At 39.8% G+C, this 20,478-nt stretch overlaps 1 protein-coding gene and 1 long non-coding RNA gene across 4 annotated transcripts in view; both read left to right on the top strand.

Moving 5' to 3' along the window:
- The window catches only part of LOC146670251 (uncharacterized), a 235,532-nt gene that overhangs the window by 138,921 nt on the left and 76,133 nt on the right, over nt 1-20,478 (top strand). The gene's annotated exons all lie outside the window — the stretch shown is intronic.
- LOC146670257 (nuclear factor 7, ovary-like) lies at nt 5,630-7,250 on the top strand. The gene has a single exon (XM_085407993.1). It carries the CDS (start codon nt 5,630-5,632, stop codon nt 7,016-7,018), a length of 1,389 nt encoding a protein of 462 aa, XP_085264119.1. The 3' UTR covers nt 7,019-7,250.

Below are 20,478 nucleotides of genomic sequence, written 5' to 3'. Positions count from 1 at the left end.
GTAGATAGCGTAGACCCTAGGTCACCAACAGGTGGACTGTGGTCCATCCAGACCTATTACTAGATTTTGATGCACCGTATTTATTTTACTCTGTACGTGTTACGGTTCGACGGGGAGGACTCAAGCGCGGGACTCCAGAATCAGCTGTACACAGTAATTTATTTACAGAATCCACCTAGTGTCTTTACAGGCAGTGCAGGGCAGTGCAATATACAATTAAGTGAAGGACGGGGCTCTGGGGAAATCCAAAGGGGTAGTCACGCGTTCTCCAAACTCTCCACACTCACGGCCACAGGTTCACTTTTCCACACTCGACACAAAGAATCACACAGGGAGGGAATCCAAGAGGTTAGTTACACAGTTCACTTTCAAACACTTGACTTAGCTTAGCTGTAGACTTAACTTTCACTAACGCGCGGCAGACAACAATCCAGCGAAGAACAGCAGTCGCCTCCTGGCTTAAATGCTAGCCGCCCTGATTAGACTCAGGTGTTTCCTCTCACCGAGGGCGTGAACCCACAACGTGAACCCGGCGATAGAGGAGAGAGAGAGAGAGAGAGAGAGAGAGAGAGAGAGTGGAAGTTTGGAGAGAAAGATAGAAAAAAAACCTCTGATCAGCTGGACACTGATCCCCCTGGCCGTGACAGTGTGACTTTTAGCGTAATTACAACAAGGCTTAATCTGTCCTTTGTATTTATAGTAGTCACAGTACACACACAAACCAATTCTGTGCTTTGGAACTCACCTCATGTGATGCTCCTCAGCCAATTAAATAATTTGTTTAGAGCATGTCTGAAAACAGAAAACTCTGCGAGGAGACCAGATGAAGAAGTTCAAAGAAACAGACAGAGTCAGAGAAACAGACAGAGAAAAAATGAGGGTTAAAGCTGAAATGGTTTACATGTGAAATGTAGCTAAGGAAAAAAAAGAAGAAAAGGGCAACTAACTTTTCAAGACAACTTTTCAAAAGCTCTTTTTATGTTTGAATGCTAACCTTATTTTATTTATTACTGTGTTATTATTAGAAAAACCTCCAGTTTGCTGTGAGAAATATGAATAATTGTTGTTGAAATACTGTTGAAATGTACTTTCACTTTACACTACTTTTTTTATAAGCAAGACCTGCAGCACTGCATGTGGCAGAAGTCACTTCCCAAAGACTTCTTTCACACAGCACGCCACTGGTGATGGGTAAAGTGAAGGTAGTTATCAAACAGTCCTAACATGCTAATAAGGAATGAATGTTTACATGATATACACAAGATTTCCAACAATGTTGCTCTTTAAATTTGCTCTCAAGCTTTTCAACTTGAAATGAAATCCAAAGAGAAATATGAGGAAAACATAGTTCACATAATCATTTGTTATGTGTAAATTGCAAAGTAAACCTTCTTATCTTTGTTGAAGTTTCAGAAAAATATAGTAGAGAGAATCAAAGCATCAGAAAGAATGTCGTTGTTTTTTCAGGACGTGAATTTATTTTAGTTTTTTTGGTCAACATGTCCCATCACAAATCTCCCACTGTCCATATGCTGTGTGATTAATAACTAAGTATGTAATTCACTTACATTTCTATGGCACTAGATTACTACAGTCGTCCTTGGGGCACTTAATATTGTGAGTATAGACCTGACAATATTAAAGACAGAAGCCGAACCAGCCTCTATAAGCACCCGTCAGGCAGTACTGATGGGAAAAAAAAGCCTAAAAAAAATCCCGCTCAAAAACATCAGGAAGGGCAGCCATCTGCCTCACCTGGTTGCGGTTAAGGGAAAGCAAAGAAAAAAAAAATGTCTGAATTCTCTGTTTTACTATTATCTTTTCATTTTATTTACAGATAAGCAGAGGAGGAGAAATATAATAATACGAGCCAAGAAATGAAGGTTTCTCAGCAGCCGGTTTCTTTGAACAGCAACACTGTAATAACAGTTTAAGGCACCATGTATTGATCACAGATTTCTACTGTGTTATTGTTGTACTTCTTTTAGCACAGTAGGACTGGTATCTTCCATGTGGCGTGAACTTAATGTAGAATTTTCAAAGAACTTGAATAAGTGTGGATCAATATGAAATATAAACGTATGTGACTGCAAGTCATCCACTGTTTTATCTCACAGTAATTAGACAGTTTCACTTTTCATCTCTTTTTACATTCTCACTCATACAATCTCTTTTGTCACTACACTCTCAGTGGGAGAAATTACTGATTTTCCCATTCAGTTTAGTATGTAGGACCAAAAACAATCAGTGGTGACTACAATTCTCCATTTGATACTTTCTATGTGTTAAATTTAACACTAACACTAACCTGTATATTTTATAATCCAGAATCTCAGTAGTTAAGACGGTCTATTTCATGGTAACACCATTTTTCCAGAAAAATGATGAACTGAAGGCCTGAAACAAGAAGCAGTGTGAGATAAATAAGGATCGTATTAAACTGTAAATCATACAAAGCCAAGTTAATAGAATCAAAAGAATAAAAATAAAGTGTTGTGAATTCAATTTAAATACTTTCTTGATTCAACAGGTCCGGCAGTATTCAGCCTGGGTGTGGGTTGTGAAATTAAACTCAGCTTAAATGTTGAAACCAAAAATAGCTTTCTCACACAGGGCCAGGTGGCTTTGGGTAGGTTTTTTCCCCTCTAAATAAATAACATTATCATTTAAAACTGCAATTTGTATTTACTTGGGTTATTATTGTCTAATATTAAAATTTGTTTCCTGATAGGAAATATTTAAGAGTGACTTATTTGCAAAAACTAAGAAATCAGGAAGGGGTTAAATATTTTTTCACAGCACTGTATGGAGCTGGGAATGACTGTTGATCTTGCCTTAATGATGCATGCTCCCCATGTATCACATTGTACTGATATTAATGCCTCAATCTTGGATCAGCAAGGACAGTTATATGGTGAGTGACTGTAATATGGAAAGTTGTTATTTGTTGTTGTATATTGGCCATGTATATTAAAAATTATAATAAGCACAGTTGTTTTTGCTGTTAACTTACTTTAATCTACAATATATCAATAAAATGCATAATGTCACACATGCAGCTCAAAGGATGTTGCTAATTAAAACAGCAAGCAGGGCATTTGCTCTCGCTTCTGTTACAGTTTTAGTTTTAGCTTTCATCATGTTTTATGTTATTCAAGCTTACATTATTATTACTTTTTATTTCAAGTTGTTTTAATAATCAAAATTATTGCCACGGTTAGTGAAGCAAAACGTGTGAGGACCCAAGCGCAGACACACGGAGATGAGGCAGGATAAACAAAAAGCTAGCCTTTATTGTTGGATGCAAAAACACTTCAAAACAACTAACGAAAACCTAAACTGGGGACAGCTAGACATGGAACTGGAAACATAGAACTACAGAAAACCTGAAACCTCGAAACGCTTGGAGAGATACACATGGGATGATGAGCAGAGGTATGCAGAGATAACGCAGACGATCTGCCGAGGAACAGAGGTCAACACGCACAGTATATACACACAGAGGGAAACGAGGAAATGCCACACAGCAGGGAGACACAGCTGACACTAATCAGACAAGAAGAGACCGGGAGGAAGCAAAACAGATTACACTGACATAGGACATGGACTTTCAAAGTAAAGCAGGAAACACAAACATGGAGGCAAGGATGACAATGAAGACAGAACACAGAGGCCTGAAACGTGGGACAGGAAGGTGTAGACATAACACAGAACACAGGGGAGGCACATGATCAAAACCTAAAGACTAGAAGTCATAATATAGTAAAGAACGAGGGAGCTGGAAATACTGAAAAATGAAACCAAGACACTAGCAGTGAAAACTTATGATGAAATCAAAGATCAATAATAGTACAAAACTCAAAACACTGGGTTGCAGACCCAGGACTGTGACAGTTATTATCCAAATTAACCTTAAATCGTAAAAGGCCATTTAATCTTTCAACAATATCAGCAGCTGGCTGCCATTGTAGCTCACCTGATTGAGAAGTTCTCCCATGTACTGAGGATTAGTCATTATTGCAGAAATACAGCTATTTCTTATTAACTGATGACAGCAGTTCTCCTAAGTGAAGGTCTAGAGCAAACAATAGTCAGGCTAAATTTTAGCTGTGTTGCTGCTGTAATGTAAAAGTGACCACTGAAAGACTCTACAGGACGTATATTGTATTGGCACTTTGGTGAATGTATTTGTTTGAATTATTGTCATTTATAATACAATATTCAACACTCAGTTTGCCCCTGCAGAGAATCAAGATTCTGTTGTTGTTGTTGTTTATGGAGTGCATGCTTTCCTATTAAGAACTAATGAGCCGTGTGTTTTGTAACTTGTTTATAGCCAGAGTGAATTTGAAAAAGGTCTCGGTGTGTGACAGATTAATTATATTTTTCTTATTTACGTTATGTTTTGTATTACAAGGTGTCAACGGGTCTTGTGGACGTAGTTTAAGTTTGTAAATCTGCTTGTAAAATTACAGATGCTCTAGAGGCGAAGCTTAAAAGAATGTAGAGTTGGCAGCTGGTCCCGAGTAACCAGTAACCAAGCCCTAACTGACGAACTGACAAATCATTGCCCTTTATCTACTACAGTCAAGGTAAAGAGAGCATTGTTCTCTTTGTTTAAATTACAAGTGAATAGAAAAGTCAGAACATGCACAAGTTACAATTACAGCTATCTTAACTAACAACTGTCCGTCAGAATAATCGTAATGTTTCAATGCATGAATTTACATGAATCTTCAGATTCCATTACAGCAGCAGTGTTTATTTATAAGAATATAGTTTTATTATAAGTTTATTTATAAATTAAATATGAATAAATATAAATAAAATTCATATTTGTAGTAAAGTCAAAGTATGTTTTAGCATCAAAATAGAGTTGAAGTATCTAAAGTAAAAGTACTCTTAAAGCAAAAAAAATCTTAAAAGCATGCATACTCTTATACAATACAACAGATCAAACATATTAATTAATTAATTTGTATATAAAGTGGATCATTTTAATTATTTATATACTGCAGGGCAGCTTTATTTATATTATAGCAGCACAATAAATTTGTAGATATATGTTTTCAAAGCTTTAAAATAAATGGAAAGTGCTATATTTGTATCAGGAAGTAGAAAGAAGCGTAGCAAAGAAATATTACACATACATCTATCTATTGTGATGTGTAACATATTTGATACATGAGATTTTATGCATTTTTGAGGCCTCTGCATCATCAGTGGGATTTTTTTCCACCATTGCAGTTGTACCAGAGCACAAAAGCTGGGTTTCCTCATCTGTGAAAGCATCAGCAAAAGGACAAAGCCAGAACAACAGGGTGAAATAAAACTCCACCCCATTGCTGACTTACTCGACCTGAGGCAACCAATAAAAGTGAATTCACAGATTCATGTGAGCAGTTGTGCAGAGAATACAGACACACATTGACAGATAATTACTTTCGCTATCAGCATAAACTACGAAGTCTGCTCTGGAAATGAGCTGCAGAAAAGAGCGCCTGATACTGTGAGTACTAGAATGTTTGTGGAGGTCATTGAGGGGGGAAAAAGATTAGGTGGGTAAAGGAACTTTAAGATTTTTTTTATCTGTGTATCTGCTCTGCTTAAAGCGTCTTTCAGAGAGAAAATGACCACACAGTCAGAAGACCATCTCTCCTGTCCCGTCTGCCATGACATCTTTGAAGATCCTGTCATCTTGTCATGCAGCCACAGCTTTTGTAAAGCCTGTCTGCAGAGATGGTGGCTTGACAAACCAATAAAGCAATGTCCGGTTTGTAAGACGATATCTTTACAGAGTAATCCACCCCGTAACCTGGCTTTGAAGAACCTATGTGAGGCGTATTTACAGAACACAGAACAGAGAGCTTCAAGAGGTTCCCAGACACTTTGCACTGTGCATTCTGAGAATCTCAGGCTCTTCTGTCTGGACCATCAGGAGCCAGCGTGTGTTGTCTGTCGAGATTCAGCAGTGCACGTCAACCACAGATTCAGCCCCATCAATGAAGCTGCGCACACTCACAAACAGGAGCTCCAGGAATGTCTGAAGCCTTTAAAGGAGAAACTGAAGCTCTACGAGGAAGTTAAAGGGAAATGTGTGCAAACTGCAGAACACATTAGTGTTCAAACCCAGGAGACAGAAAAGCAGATTAAGCAGCAGTTTACGAGGCTTCGCCAGTTTCTACAAAACGAAGAGGATGCCAGGATTGCTGCTCTAAAAGATGAAGAGAAGCAAAAGAGTCAGAAGATGAAGGTAAAGATTGAAACTCTGAGCAGAAAGATTGCAGATCTTTCAGGCACAATCAGAGCCACAGAGAGGGAGGTGAGAGCTGAAGACATCTCTTTCCTACACAACTACAAAGCTGCAGTGAAAAGAGTCCAGCAGCTATCCGTGCTTGATGTTCCTCAACTGGTCTCAGGTGCTCTGATTGATGTTGCTGAACACCTGGGTAACTTGTCCTTCAACATCTGGAGCAACATGAAGGACATTATTTCATATACTCCTGTGATTTTGGATCCAAACACTGCTCATCCAGATCTCATCTTGTCTGAAAATCTAACCAGTGTGAGACGTGCAAGGAAACAGAAGGTTCCCGAAAACCCTGAAAGGATTTATCTCTATCCTTCCGTCCTCGGCTCTGAGGGCTTCAACTCAGATATTCACAGCTGGGATGCTGAAGTTGGAGACAGTCCAGTCTGGGCACTAGGAGTCTTTTCGAGATCTGCCAACAGTGAAGACAAAAAATGTAACTTATTAAAACTTGTTTTCTGTGATGGTGAGTACACAGCAAACTCCAGTGACGGCCCCCCAACTGTTCTCTCAATAAGAAAGAGATTTCAGAGGATCAGAGTTCATCTGGACTGGGCCAAAGGAAAACTGTCATTCTCTGATCCTGATACTGACACACACATACACACCTTCAGACACACTTTTACTGAGACACAGTTTCCATATTTTAACTCAGTGAATCCACACCCTCTAAAGATATCACAACGTCCTCTCCATGTAGTTATGTAACGTGTGTGATGGTCGTTGTTGACAATAATCTTTCTTCTTTCACTTTGACACACTTCATGGATTAGCAATGATCCCAGCAGAAAGAATGTAGACCTGGCTGTTGATCCTGTGCGACCAGTAACCCGTCAGGAACCTCTTGCAATTGTACCATAGATTCTATAAATAAGGATGTAACAACTATCATTGTTTGGTGGACTGAAGCAAACCTAATAATATAATACATGACAAACTCCATCAATTTTCTTCTGCTTATCCAATAAGCAAAAGGAGCATTATGCTATATTCAATAATAAGATTTCATTTCTTTTAATTAGTGAGAGGGTTATTTTCCTGACGCAGCAAGACGACTTGTTTGGCACCCATTAATGCAGGTTTAAGGGATGTCAGCATTAAAGCCCTTTCACAATAAAATGTATTATGCACTGCACTGACTACTAGGTTTGAGGGGACCCCCAAAAAAGTTTTTATGATCACTCATGGTTTTTATGTGTGCTATAAATGCCCACTCCTGTCACTCTGCATTTCTATTGGTCATGTGCATGTATGTCCACCAATGTGTGGTCAAAGTGTTCCCCACCTGGCTCGCTTATGCCACACTGCAGTCTGCTACATACAGCAGGAAACCATTCTTGCTTAAAGAATGGGTGTAACAGCAGAGGGGTACATTAGTCATGTTCCATGTAAAAGGTTTTTTAGCTTCATTTATTTTACCCAAATGTTGATCTTCATATACGGATGGGGCTTTTATCATTATAGATGTGCTCATGATAATTATTTGCATGCAAAGAGTGATCAGAAAAATATGACCCTTTATGCTTTTGCTCTTTTATTTATGTAAGGAAGTATTAAAGGAAGTAACCGTACTTCTTCGACCTGAAATTGCTAAATATCAATCTACATGTTATGGTTTGTTTATGTCTGTGTTAAGCTGCAAAGTAAACAGTGATCTGGTTATGATGTATAATGCAAAATTAAATAAATACCTGATGTGCAGATGAAACAGATTTCAGCTGACTGTCTGAACATGACTCCTTTCATTTTTTTATTCTCTTAGCACAGAAAGCAGCAGAGACCAAACTGTGGCAGCTGCATGGTAAAACTTTGTCTTTCTCTCCTTTGCTGCTCATTCTTGTCGGATTGCATTTAAGGTGACAACAGTCAGCAGAGAGCTTCGGTCGATCTGCGGCTCAGGAGATTTAACCTGTAGCTGTAATCGCTATCGACATCACAACAGCTTCCTCCTTCCTGCTGTGCGCCTAAGTGTGTAAATGGGACAGTTCTCACCAATTACAGCACTCGTTCCACCTTGGGGGCATAGCAAAATAAATTTGGAAAGCTCTGAGAAGATGCAGAGGAGGGCAAAGCAATGTTTCTCATTGTTTCTAATTACGATTTCTTTCGTGAGTCCTAAAGAATGTGTACTCTCCATTCCATTATATTATGAAGTACATGAAGGTAATCAGTGGTCATTGTATCTCATCTAATTATTACATCCCTTTACATGTCTGAGAGATGTGACAGACTAAACATTACCCATTGATCAATCATGCTTACAAGACTTTAATGTAAACAGACAATGGCAACTTTAGGGGTGTATACAACACTGGCTGTGTTGTGTTACTCAATTTCACAGTTCTGACTAACACACACTGGCAGCGTTATTCATTTTTTGCTTCACCAGTTCTTGCAGTTGTACGTAGGTGAGTGGTAGGAAAAAAGGCGTTTGGCAGAGCGCTCTGTGCTCATACTGGTCAACCATGCCAGACTTGAGAGAGCAGTCAGGTACGACTCCACCCGTGCTGTGACCTCCCAGATGCAACATCCATGTTTTAATGTTTTATGACACACTGTGTCACCCACTGCTGGCCGCAACCTAAACCATCTTAACTGGGCTTTGATCAGGTTGATTCTGTGTAGTCAAAAACCAGCACGAGATTGACACTGCACAATCAACTGCAGAAAACAGTTACCAGAAAATTCAGTATTTGTGAATGATGATTGGTAAAAGTGAGCAGTTATATCTTTCAGCTGCTCCTGTTAATGGTCACCTCAGTGAATCACCTGCCCCTACTGCAACACTCAGCATGACCTCCTCCACTACATCCTTGAACCTCCACTGTGGTCTTCTTCTTTTCTTCCTTCCTGGCAGCTCCATATTCAAGATCCTTTATCCAATATATGCAGTATTCCTCCTTTTCACACGTCCAAACCAACTCAGCCTGAGCTGTCTCACTGATGTACCCGTTTCCAGTGTTTATACAGTATTATATTATCAACTTTTGTATTAATGGGATATAAATTTCAGCCAACAGTGTTCTCTTGCATCAGTTTCTCCCTAATGCTTACAAAAAAGTGACTGACACTTTCTGCACTCTAACAGTCGTATGAAAAAAAACGAACCCCAAAGGCTTCTAGAGATTATTACAACCTACAGTAACATTTGTTGCTGTAAATCCCTCTACATCTGTCATCCGCCTGTTCATCATTTTTCTTAACTGTTTATCTAACTATGGTTATGGGAAGTTGGAGCCCATCTCAGCTGAAACTGAACCTGAGGCTATGTACTCTCTGGACTCTGAAGCTTCGTGCTCTGAGGCAAAAGTGCTAACCACCTAACTCTTTCTGTCCATACAGAAATTATAATGTAGTTATAAAGACATTGAGTTAAGAGGAGATATGCGAGGAAGGAAAGGCTGACCTTAGACTTTACTTCATCGGCTCAAGCTGTTCTTTGGAAAAGTTGCAGCATATGGTAAGTTGCATTATTCTTTAAGTAATATTCTCATTATAAACCCGGAGCCTTCCCTCCAGCAGTTTGTAGTAGGTGTTGATGAATAATGCAAATTGCTTTGAAATCGGATTCCTTCTTCTTCTTTTCTATGATTTTCTGCCATTTCTGAGCTCTGGAGAAAATACTACAATCAAGAACATTTTTTTAGTTTATTAGCAGAAATTCCCAGAAGTCAGAAATTATTACTCAGTGGATTTATAATGGGTTTACAATACATGGGTTTACCGGCCAGTAACAACAGCACTATGGTAACTAAAGACCCATGGTGTTTTTAGAATATATACACAGTTAATTTATGTGCAGTATTAGAATAAAAAATGAGGGTGTTTTGATTATTCTACTAATGATGTCCACCCTCTGTATTTATGTATCAAACCATTCTGTTTCTCTGTCTGTGAGTTGCATTTAAGCCTTTAATCTTTATAAGCACTGTGGCCTGAGCAGGCCCGGCCCTAACCAATCTGGCGCCCTAGGCAAGATTTTAGGTGGCGCCCCCCTACATCGGCAGTGTAGAGTATGTACTCACAAGAAACCGAATAGCTTTGTCTTTGACCTTTTTTTTTTACTTAAAGAAAGCAAATTCACAATCAGAATAATTAACAAGATAAAAAAAAATATGAATAAATAAATGAATACAAAAAATAAAAAAATGAATATATGAAATACAATAACACTGCTTGATGCTGCTGCAAAACTGGTGGGTTGTGCTGCTGAGGTGGAGGCAACAGGAAGACCGCTTGATGCTGCTGCAAAACTGGTGGGTTGTGCTGCTGAGGTGGAGGCAACAGGAAGACCGCTTGATGCTGCTGCATCATGGCTGGGTTGTGCTGCTGAAGTGGAGGCAGCAGCGGTAGATGTGGTAGATGGCCCAGGGGTGGGATTTAGAAACTTCAACAGTGCATCTGAAGAGAGGAGTATGTGACACCACTGAGAATTAAAGTCTAATAATAAAAACATATGATTCCAGGAATAAAATGAAATGATATAATATAAATGAAAAACCAAAGAGATATATGTATGATGTTAACTGATATGCAAATTAGATTAGATTCAATTTATTGTCATCATTACAGTGAAATGCTGAATAGCAGAATGCAAAGTAACAGTATAATATCATATGAGAATGTTATGTTATGATTATCTTTGACCGAATCACAGCAGTGCTCATATTAAAAAACAGCATTCCCTCTCATGTGATATTGCTTAATTAACATTAATGATGTGCACTTTAACAACTAGGCTTACAACTATAATATATACAGGGGTGGAAAAGTGACTATTACCTGCAGGGTAAACGTTAGCTAACCAGAAGGCAATAACAATGTAAACAAAAAACACCTGCTTGAAAGATGAATACAAATGAGGAATGGTGGGAAAGGTGGGAGTACTGTAATTACCTAACGTTACATTATTATTTTCCATAACAATTTAGCCCCCTCCACAATATTAACTGACGTTAAAACAGTTAACTAGCTATTTATTGATTAGCAATTAGCGAATCATGTAACATTAGCTTAATGCTAAAAATTTAGGTTACTATCACATTCAGACAAATAATTTCATGTAGGCTAACGTTACCTACCTCTGTCTTTTTCTCGTTTCTCCTCCTCTTCTTTTCTCTTTTTTCTTCCCTGGGCACCTGACAGTTTTGGCCGTTTTGACATCTTGTGTTGACTTTTTGATGTGGTGACGTCCAAAAGGAACCATGATACGGGAAGGGAGGGGGCGCACCGTGCGGGGAGGGGGGGCGTAATGTTGTAACAAATAATATTTCTATTAAATAAGCTTTACTTTGCATTTTAATTAACGTGGGATTATTTTTTGTATTTAGAAATAATAGTACCAACTTCTTTTTTTTTTTTTTTCAACATTTGTGGCACTGGCGTGGCGCCCCCTGATGGACGGCGCCCTTAGCATTTGCCTATCCGGTTGTTCAGTCTGACGTCACTAGCCGTGTCTGGGTCTAAACTCCGCTGCAGGTCCATATATCAAACGATCACTGTGGCATTACTGAGAGTTGAAAAACTGTCTAAAGTCTTTCATCTTTAATAAAATGATCAGCGTTCTGCTCTCCCAGGTGTAACAATTGAGTTTAACATCCAGGCATCCATGAAAACGGAATTTATGACATTTAACGGAGTTAGAAGTTAGCAGGGAGTTAGCTCGCTAGCTTCTATCTAAATACAATATAGCATGTCCTGACTGCGGGGTTTTGGAAACAAATTAAAACGTACAGCTCTGTTATTACTTCCAGCATAAATGAAGACAGAAAACTAAACAGCAGTAACGTTTGTAGGGTTACTGAAGTTGGGCTAGCTGGTATATAATGATGTGCTGCGTGACCGCTAGCGACACAGCTACGTTAGCATAATATAAACAAGCTAACTTTTTTTTCCACTCGATAAAAGTTACCGTGAGTGTTCTCGGTGGTCAGGAACAAATGTAATCGCATGGCAGGATGCTGTAAAAGGACCAAACTTCAGCCAGGAGAACAACTGAGATAATCCATCCACAATACGAGGTTAGTCATTCATATACTGCTGCATGGGCTGGGCTGTAGTTACATCCTAAGGTTTTAAAAACTGAGCTTAAATAAATGATTAGCGGTAATAAAAGCCGAGGGAGGTCAACAGTGATCACTGACTGTTTTAGGAGCTTTTTGAGATCAAATAGAAGAAAATACATAACATTAAACATGTTAACAACACAAAAGCCATATTAAACGCAGACTACTTTAGACCCGGAAGTAGGATTCGTCGCGTCATCACTGAACAACCGGATACGGCCTATGCCACGGGCCGGCCCTGGGCCTGAGGGGCAGAGTGTGTGTTAGAGTATGTGTGCGAACAGGTGAGGCAAATAGACCGTGACAGCAATAATGCTCCGTGTAATGGAAACAACCAGCACATCACAGTGGTGGTTCATTCTGCTCTCAGCTTCAGTTTGCTCTGTGACTGTTACATTTAAAACTCACCTGTTCAGTCCTACATGGGTGGAGGTCTAATAGGTTCAAGTTGAAAGTGCATCAGTGGGCAGGAGAGCAAGACACAGCTGGATTTCCTCTATAGTTTTGAAGTCCAGTGGATTTAATATTTCTGCAAATCACCATTATTTAATTACTACAATATTGCTTTATAGGCAAATTACTGTTTAGTAGATTGAGCAAGAGACGGTCTTTAGAGAGACAGTAATTCTGATATGGGAGCCAAAATGTGAATGCGTAGGGACTAATCGTGGTCATTGACACTGTCAATGATTTTTTATCTCGTGTAAATATAAAATATATAAAAATATTTACATATCTTCATGAGATGATGAGATAATGCAGCCGTGTGTCACATGAGTGTGTCCTCTTTTGTATTTATTATGTCTTGAGCACGTCATGTCCAGATTTTCTGTTTTGATCTCTTGAATTTCTGCCGTCACCACTTGCACTTACACATCTGCGATTTCAAACTTTAAACTTGCACTGAGAGCAAACATCAACCTCTATGGGAAATAGATCCAGTCTTAATGTCGAGGACAATCACTGTTAATGAGAGCTACAGTGCAAATAAGGAAAACTAGTAAATGTGGTCAGAACAAGACTCCCAGAAATAGAAGATGAAGCTATGCGGGAAGCCCACAAGAGCACAAGAGAAACTAAATTTCTGTTACATGTTTTTTGGACATGGGTTACAATACATATGTAAAGATATGTAGATATAAGTGGTTATTTGTGTCAGTGTGTTTATCCCAGCGTTTTGTTTCACTATAAAGAGTTAATAAAAAAAACATATCTATCTGTCAGTTGGCATCTTTGCAATTCAGAAGTGCCCAGAATCCAAACAAGAATTAATTTAAGATCCAAATAATGAACATTTGTATGCAACACAAATACATGTATCATTTTATGTCAGTCTAACAACAAAATATTAGCAAGCCCAAGGTGTTAACAAATGGTTCATTGAAAAGCACTTCTACTAACAAAAGGTAACTGCTGCTCACAGCTGCTCAAAGCACTGAAGCAAAGCGCACTACTGTGGAAAACTCTACAGGCAAACAAACACAGCTACTCACTAGCAGTTTAGAAACACACCTCAAGCTCACCACAGTACTGAAGCTGGCACTCACACTCTGAAACCGGGCAGCTCGTCTTCTCAGCTTTTATAGCTGTGTAGTTACAGTTTTTTACAGTCGCTAACAAGCGTTTGTCCAAACAGTTGTCACATTTGCAAAACTCTAAACACAATTAGCACAGCATCGGTCTGTTGTGGCCATACCATTCACACATTTCATGTCGTGTTCACCCAATATGCAGTCAGTGAACACATTTCCACAATGCTTACATTTTCTTAACAGACAAGTTATACCTCCCAACAAAACTATGGACTGTTCTTGTAGTATCTACGAATGTTAACACACAACATCCCACAATAGCAAAAACAATATTCCAAACCTTAGATACAGTATAAAAACCTCTGCTTCTGCAATGATATGTCGGTGGATCCGACATACCAGGCGGTTTTATCCCAGGTGCATCGACTTGGATAACATCAGATGTGATGTTGATGAAAACATGTGGCCTAACCCTGAAGATCGCAGAGATTAGATGCAAATCTTTTGCCTTTTTTTAGCCCCCCTCCCCCTCCCCCCCTTTTTATCTTGGCTTTTTGCTGTTGTTTTTTTGTTCAGAATGCTCTTGTGTGTTTCATGGATATTTTGTTCACTGTAAGCAATACTGTAAAACTTTCTCTGTCCTATCATACCGTGTTTCTACTGTACCTCCTGTGGTAAACAGTAAAGAAACAAAAACTTGTTTGCTTTTTACTGGAATGCTTTTGAATGTGAACATTACTGTACATGTGGACATACAGTTACCAACCAAGACATTTCTGGTGTCAATATGGTGGATTGCATGTTTCGCATGCAAATACCTGTGAAACTGAAACATAAAAGTCTATGCAGTTTTTGTAATGTCAATAATAGCCAGTATTTTGAAACCTGGTGTACTTTGATTGACTGCATGTACCTTGTGAAGTGAAAACAAGTGTTATTCTTTGACAGACTAATTTCATTTTGAGTCAGATTTATAGTGTTTTTGTACAGTTAGTGTGTGCAGAGAACGATGTGTTCTAATTTTGAAATGAGGAGTTAGTATATATTTAACAAAGTGTATTTTTGGGAAGGATATTATCCATTTGGCCAATTGTGTTTTGTAGGTGTGGGTCTGTGTTAAGAGTTTAGAAAAAGTATCTGAAGTATGGGTAGGCGCTTGTTAGCGACTGTAAAAAACTGTAATTGCTGCGTGGGCTGGTTTCTCAGGAGAAATGGATGGCAGCTGAATCGGTGGGAGTGAAGCACCGGCACACAGTAGGCCTGCTAAAGCCACAACAGGTGCAGCGTTAAACTGCCGACACTAATACAAACCATGGAATGCACAGAACATCTTTAATCTCTGCTGGAGACTCACATTATGATCCCGTGTTCTTTTAAACATGCTAGTTCCTCAATTAAACATGTCACTACTAGAATTATAACAAAAACATGCTCTTAATGGAAAATAACAACAACAACAAAAACAAGAAACAACAGCAACACTCTTCTCAATTCATCTCCACCCCTCCACCCTGAAGCCATCTAAGCCTTTCCCACCAGCCACTTCTCCTCTCTCCCTTTGCTCCCTGTCTCCTCTGCCACATGATGTTCATCCCTAAAAGCTCAGAGTTTAATTATTCAGTGTTATGGGAGGTGAAGGAGACAGTTTCATGCCCGCTCTACACGTCTGAATTAAGAATCCACCAAGGTCACAAACACAAAATGACCTGCTTGTGAGTTTCCAAGATGTTGGGTGGTTAACACAGCTCAGTCTACACTGCTTGTTAATAAATTCAGTGATCCTGTGTGCTGTGCCACTTTGATGGCTGCATAAATCATCAGAAAGTCATGCAAAGTCACTGGTATGAGTAAGTATGTGGTACATGTGTATGTACGAGGATGTATATATTTGTACAAGCATTTAAGTGAAAACAAATCCGATTTTGCTATACGCTGAACCTTTCCACACAACCTCCTTTTTACTGCTGTAGAGCTGTAACAATGCGCTTAAAGGACAAACAGAAGATCAAAACCACTCCTTTCCCCATATGGCCGGCAGGGCATTTGTATGGATGTAAAGCTTAGAAGCGACTCGCTAGCTTACCTTTTTCTAAAGACTGCTCACAAGTGGAAACACGTGCTTCCCCTGACACATTTAAATATCACCAACTGACATGCTGAGAGTTGAAAACCGATGCTTTGAAGCATCACTCGAGATTCGTCTAGTCAAGCTTTCATTTATCCATGTGACAACATGCACGCGATGCTCATGTTTAACTCATGAGCTCTGATTCGCTTTCTGCTGACCCAGCCTTTCCCTTTAAGGAACAGGGCCTTGTGCGTAACATGTGTGTAACATGGGTTCAGTGCTGGGGTTTGACACACAGATGGATCAGGTAGATGGCTGTGTTGTGATTGGTAACTTTCTTGGTAGCCTTATGTGACTTCAAATCCACCCAACCATGAATCAGGCACAGATGGCAAAGAGCCTCGAGAACACTTTAACTTTGAAAAGTCATAGCTAAAAAAAAATTGCTGTGAATCAAATCATTTCAAATACATAGACATCGGCATATCAGCAGCATAATGTTGTGCTCGAAGCAAACAAAAACTTATCTTGAGAAACAGTTGGTGTCACTTTGTCCTACCCTTTCTAATTACAGTTTTTTCTGTATGCTTAAGCACATTTTTTGTAACTATTGGCTAATTTTGCAAAACTCTTCACACAAATAAGAAAACCTGTCACCCAATAATCAAAACATTGTAGTTCTCTTGCAAAAGCGAACACAGCTAGATTAACTCTTCACACCTTCGTAAAAATGGTGTTTCCGTATCAAACAGTACACACAAGCCATCATCTACTAAGCACACAATGCGCCAACTGCACACTGATGGTATGAATACAAAACACATCTGGCTTTTGCTTTCTCTGTGCACAAGGTAGGCCATGTCAGTTTGAGCTCATACTTCTGTCATAGATCCATAAGCATAGAGGGATCCAAACTTCAAGTACATCAAAACAAACACAAGTGTTTATTTCCAAGTATAGGATTATTTGCAATCGCCATAATGACTATATGGGTTACTTGGTCTGCAGTGAACATGCTTCCTCTGCCCCAGCATCTGGTCACCTAGCAATTCTGTAAAGTAACAATTTCAGTATTTTTACATCAATGGTATTGGTGTGTTTCTCATTGGCATATGGCAGTGCTACAAATCTTTGTGCGAAGTGACTGTACTAACCGATTCTCATTTCAAGATGTCCTTATGGTACTTGCTACAGTGTAGCGGCTCGAGTTAGGCTGGACCTGTTGGCCAGCTACCCTCAGGGTCATTCCACGGTTGATTACATGGTCCACTATTGTAGCTCTGATGTCATCAGCAATTCTATTTCTTACTCTTCCTACCCTTCCTCTCCCCCCTCCTCATCTTCCTCTCCCCCCTCCTCGTCTTCCTCTTGCTCCTCCTTGTCCTTGTCGTCCTCTTCATCCTACTTCTTCACCTCCACGTCCTCTTCCTCGGCCTCCTCTACTTCTCACTCTTCCTGCTCCCTCCATTGTACTCCGCACACACAGCTTACCTGTATTATAGTGCTTAGGCTGATTGCAAAGTGAACGAATTATCTAAAAAAGTTTTCACATGTGAAAGTGTGCCAGACAGTTGGCAAATTAGTGTTAATGATAGCCATACATGTGTATACTTTTGCTAGGAGTGTGTTGGAAATTTGGTAATTGAGTGTTGTGCAGTGAATTGTGCCTACAGTTTTGCAAAGTGTGTGTTACAAAATTGCAAACTGAGTGCAAAGCAGTTTTTGTGCTTTTAGTTTTGCAAACTCAGTGAGTGGTTTTGCTATAAGTCTGAATAGTTTTAGAGATCGTGCTACAGGAATCACAGTTAGGGTTTAAGCATTCAGAAAAAACTGTAAGTACTCACATCAGGCGCTGATAGACAGTCACGGATGAACATGCATACGAATGCTGTTCAGGGCTCACTTATAAAAAATTCAGCTTATATACCCATGTGCATAACATGGCATAGTACATTAGAACCAAAGCTCTGTGAAGTTCATCATTTATGAAAGAGGTATCAATATTGCAATATTGCAAATATCAAAATTTGAGCGGTGGAAAATCTTTGGTGACTGAAAACAAACACACAAAAAAAACCCCTGAGAAAACAATGACTTCTAAGACAGAGCAGGTCAGCCAAAATGTGATTAAGTGATATGAAACAGGCCTGTCAGAGAATATACAAAGACAGAAAAACAAAATTACAGATAAGAAATCATGCATTAGTGTAATGATGAGCTAATGCCTCTCAGTAATCTTGTCTTTGATCCAAATGACAGGGACTGAGCACAAAAACACAGTGCAACTTCAAACAAAGGACACCCCGGAGGATCCAGCGGCAGTGACTTTTCTGGCCTCAGAGCAATAAAAGTACATTTGGTACTCATTATCCATAATGTGCATTACATGTTTTTTTGTGCATGTTGTTTTTTGTGTGTGGTTGTTTCAGACTTCCTTTTAAGCTTGTACACCAGGATCCAGAGGGAGACATTTCTGTCCAGAGGAAATGTCGCTTTGACATTTACAGCATTTATCAATTTCCATAGAAACAAACAAGAGACACTGGGTGTATGAAAACATGTATAGTTTTTGGTTTGGCGTTTTTACAGTTTTTTCCGAATGCCTAAACCCTAACTGTGATTCCTGTAGCACAATTTCTAAAACTATTCAGACTTATAGCAAAACCACTCACTGAGTTTGCAAAACTAAAAGCACAAAAACTGCTTTGCACTCAGTTTGCAATTTTGTAACACACACTTTGCAAAACTGTAGGCACAATTCACTGCACAACACTCAATTACCAAATTTCCAACACACTCCTAGCAAAAGTATACACATGTGTGGCTATCATTAACACTAATTTGCCAACTGTCTGGCACACTTTCACATGTGAAAACTGTCTTAGATAATTAGTCCACTTTGCAATCAGCCTAAGCACTATGAACAGGCCACAGGTAAGCTGTCCATGTGGAGTACAATGGAAGGAGCAGTAAGAGCGAGAAGAGTGAGAATCAGAGGAGGCCGAGGGAGAGGACGTGGAGGTGAAGAGGTTGGAGGAAGAGGACGTGGAGGTGAAGAGGTTGGAGGAAGAGGACGTGGAGGAGCAAGAAGAGGACGGAGGAAGAGGACGTGGAGGAGCAAGAAGAGGACGAGGAGGGGAAAGAGGAAGGGTAAGAAGAGTACAAAACAGAATAACTGATGACACCAGAGCTACAATAGTGGACCATGTTATCAACCATGGGATGACCCTGAGGGAAGCTGGCCAACGTGTTCAGCCTAAACTGAGCCGCTACACTGTGGCAAGCATCATTAGGACATTCCGAAATGAGAATCGGTAAGTACTTTGTAGCACTGCCATACTCTAATGAGAAACACAACAGTACCATACATGCAAAAATACTGAAATTGTTATTTTACAGAATTGCTAGACGTCCAGATGTTGGGGGCAGAGGCAGAATGTTCACTCCAGAGCAGGAGACCCATATAGTGAACATGGTGATTGCCAATAATGCAATAAGACTGCGTGAAATACAGCAGCGCATAATGGATGATGACACCATCTTTCAAAATATACACAGTGCAAGCATTTCTACACTAAGTCGTGTACTTGCGCGCCACAGAATAAGAATGAAGCAAATTTACAGAGTTCCTTTCGAGAGAAACACAGAACGTGTAAAGCAACTGCGATATGACTATGTGCAGGTAAGCTAGTGTCATTGGTTCTGAATTTGGAAGTGCATACTGTAGTGCTGTGCATGGGCCTGATGTGTTGCATTTGTTTCGTCTTGTCCAGAGAGTGATGGAACTAGAAGCAGATGCAATGGGACATGAGCTACTTTTTGTAGATGAGGCCGGTTTTAACCTCAGTAAAACCAGGAGACGTGGCAGGAACATCATTGGACACCGTGCCATCATCAATGTCCCAGGACAACGTGGTGGTAACATAACCATGTGTGCAGCTATAAGCCAAAATGGTGTTGTTCACCATCATGCAACCATAGGCCCATACAACACTGCACACATTATTGCATTCCTGGACACCTTGCATGACATGCTCACTGTTCAGAGACCAGAGCAGACCCGATATGTCATCATATGGGACAATGTTAGTTTCCATAGGGCTGCTTTGGTCCGCAACTGGTTTACAGACCACCCATCCTTCATGGCACTCAACCTCCCTCCATACTCTCCATTCTTGAATCCCATCGAGGAGTTCTTCTCTGCCTGGCGCTGGAAAGTGTATGACCGTCATCCTCATCAACAGGTAGCCCTTTTACAGGCAATGGAGGAGGCATGTGGAGATATTGACCAGGCATCATGTCAGGCCTGGATACGGCATGCAAGGAGATATTTTCCCCGGTGCCTTGGACTGGAGGATGTCGCATGCGATGTGGACGAAATTTTGTGGCCGGACCCAGAAAGACGACATGATGTAGGCTGATTGTCTTTTTTTTTCCTTTTATTTGTGGCATTCCTATTTTGTGTTCTGACTTTGTCTTGGTTTTGATGAGTGTGAATAAACA

The sequence above is a fragment of the Rhamphochromis longiceps genome, linkage group LG5, assembly GCF_057381845.1.
Source record: "Rhamphochromis longiceps isolate RC_006_pf linkage group LG5, R_longiceps_female_GT1.1, whole genome shotgun sequence".
In the NCBI taxonomy this organism is placed as follows: domain Eukaryota; kingdom Metazoa; phylum Chordata; class Actinopteri; order Cichliformes; family Cichlidae; genus Rhamphochromis; species Rhamphochromis longiceps.
The sequence above is the reverse complement of the archived record's forward strand: the minus strand, read 5'-3'. Positions and strand labels throughout refer to the sequence as shown.

Excerpts from the sequence above, each read along its gene's own strand:
- LOC146670257 (XM_085407993.1), top strand. The coding sequence starts at position 5,630 with ATGACCACACAGTCAGAAGACCATCTCTCCTGTCCCGTCTGCCATGAC.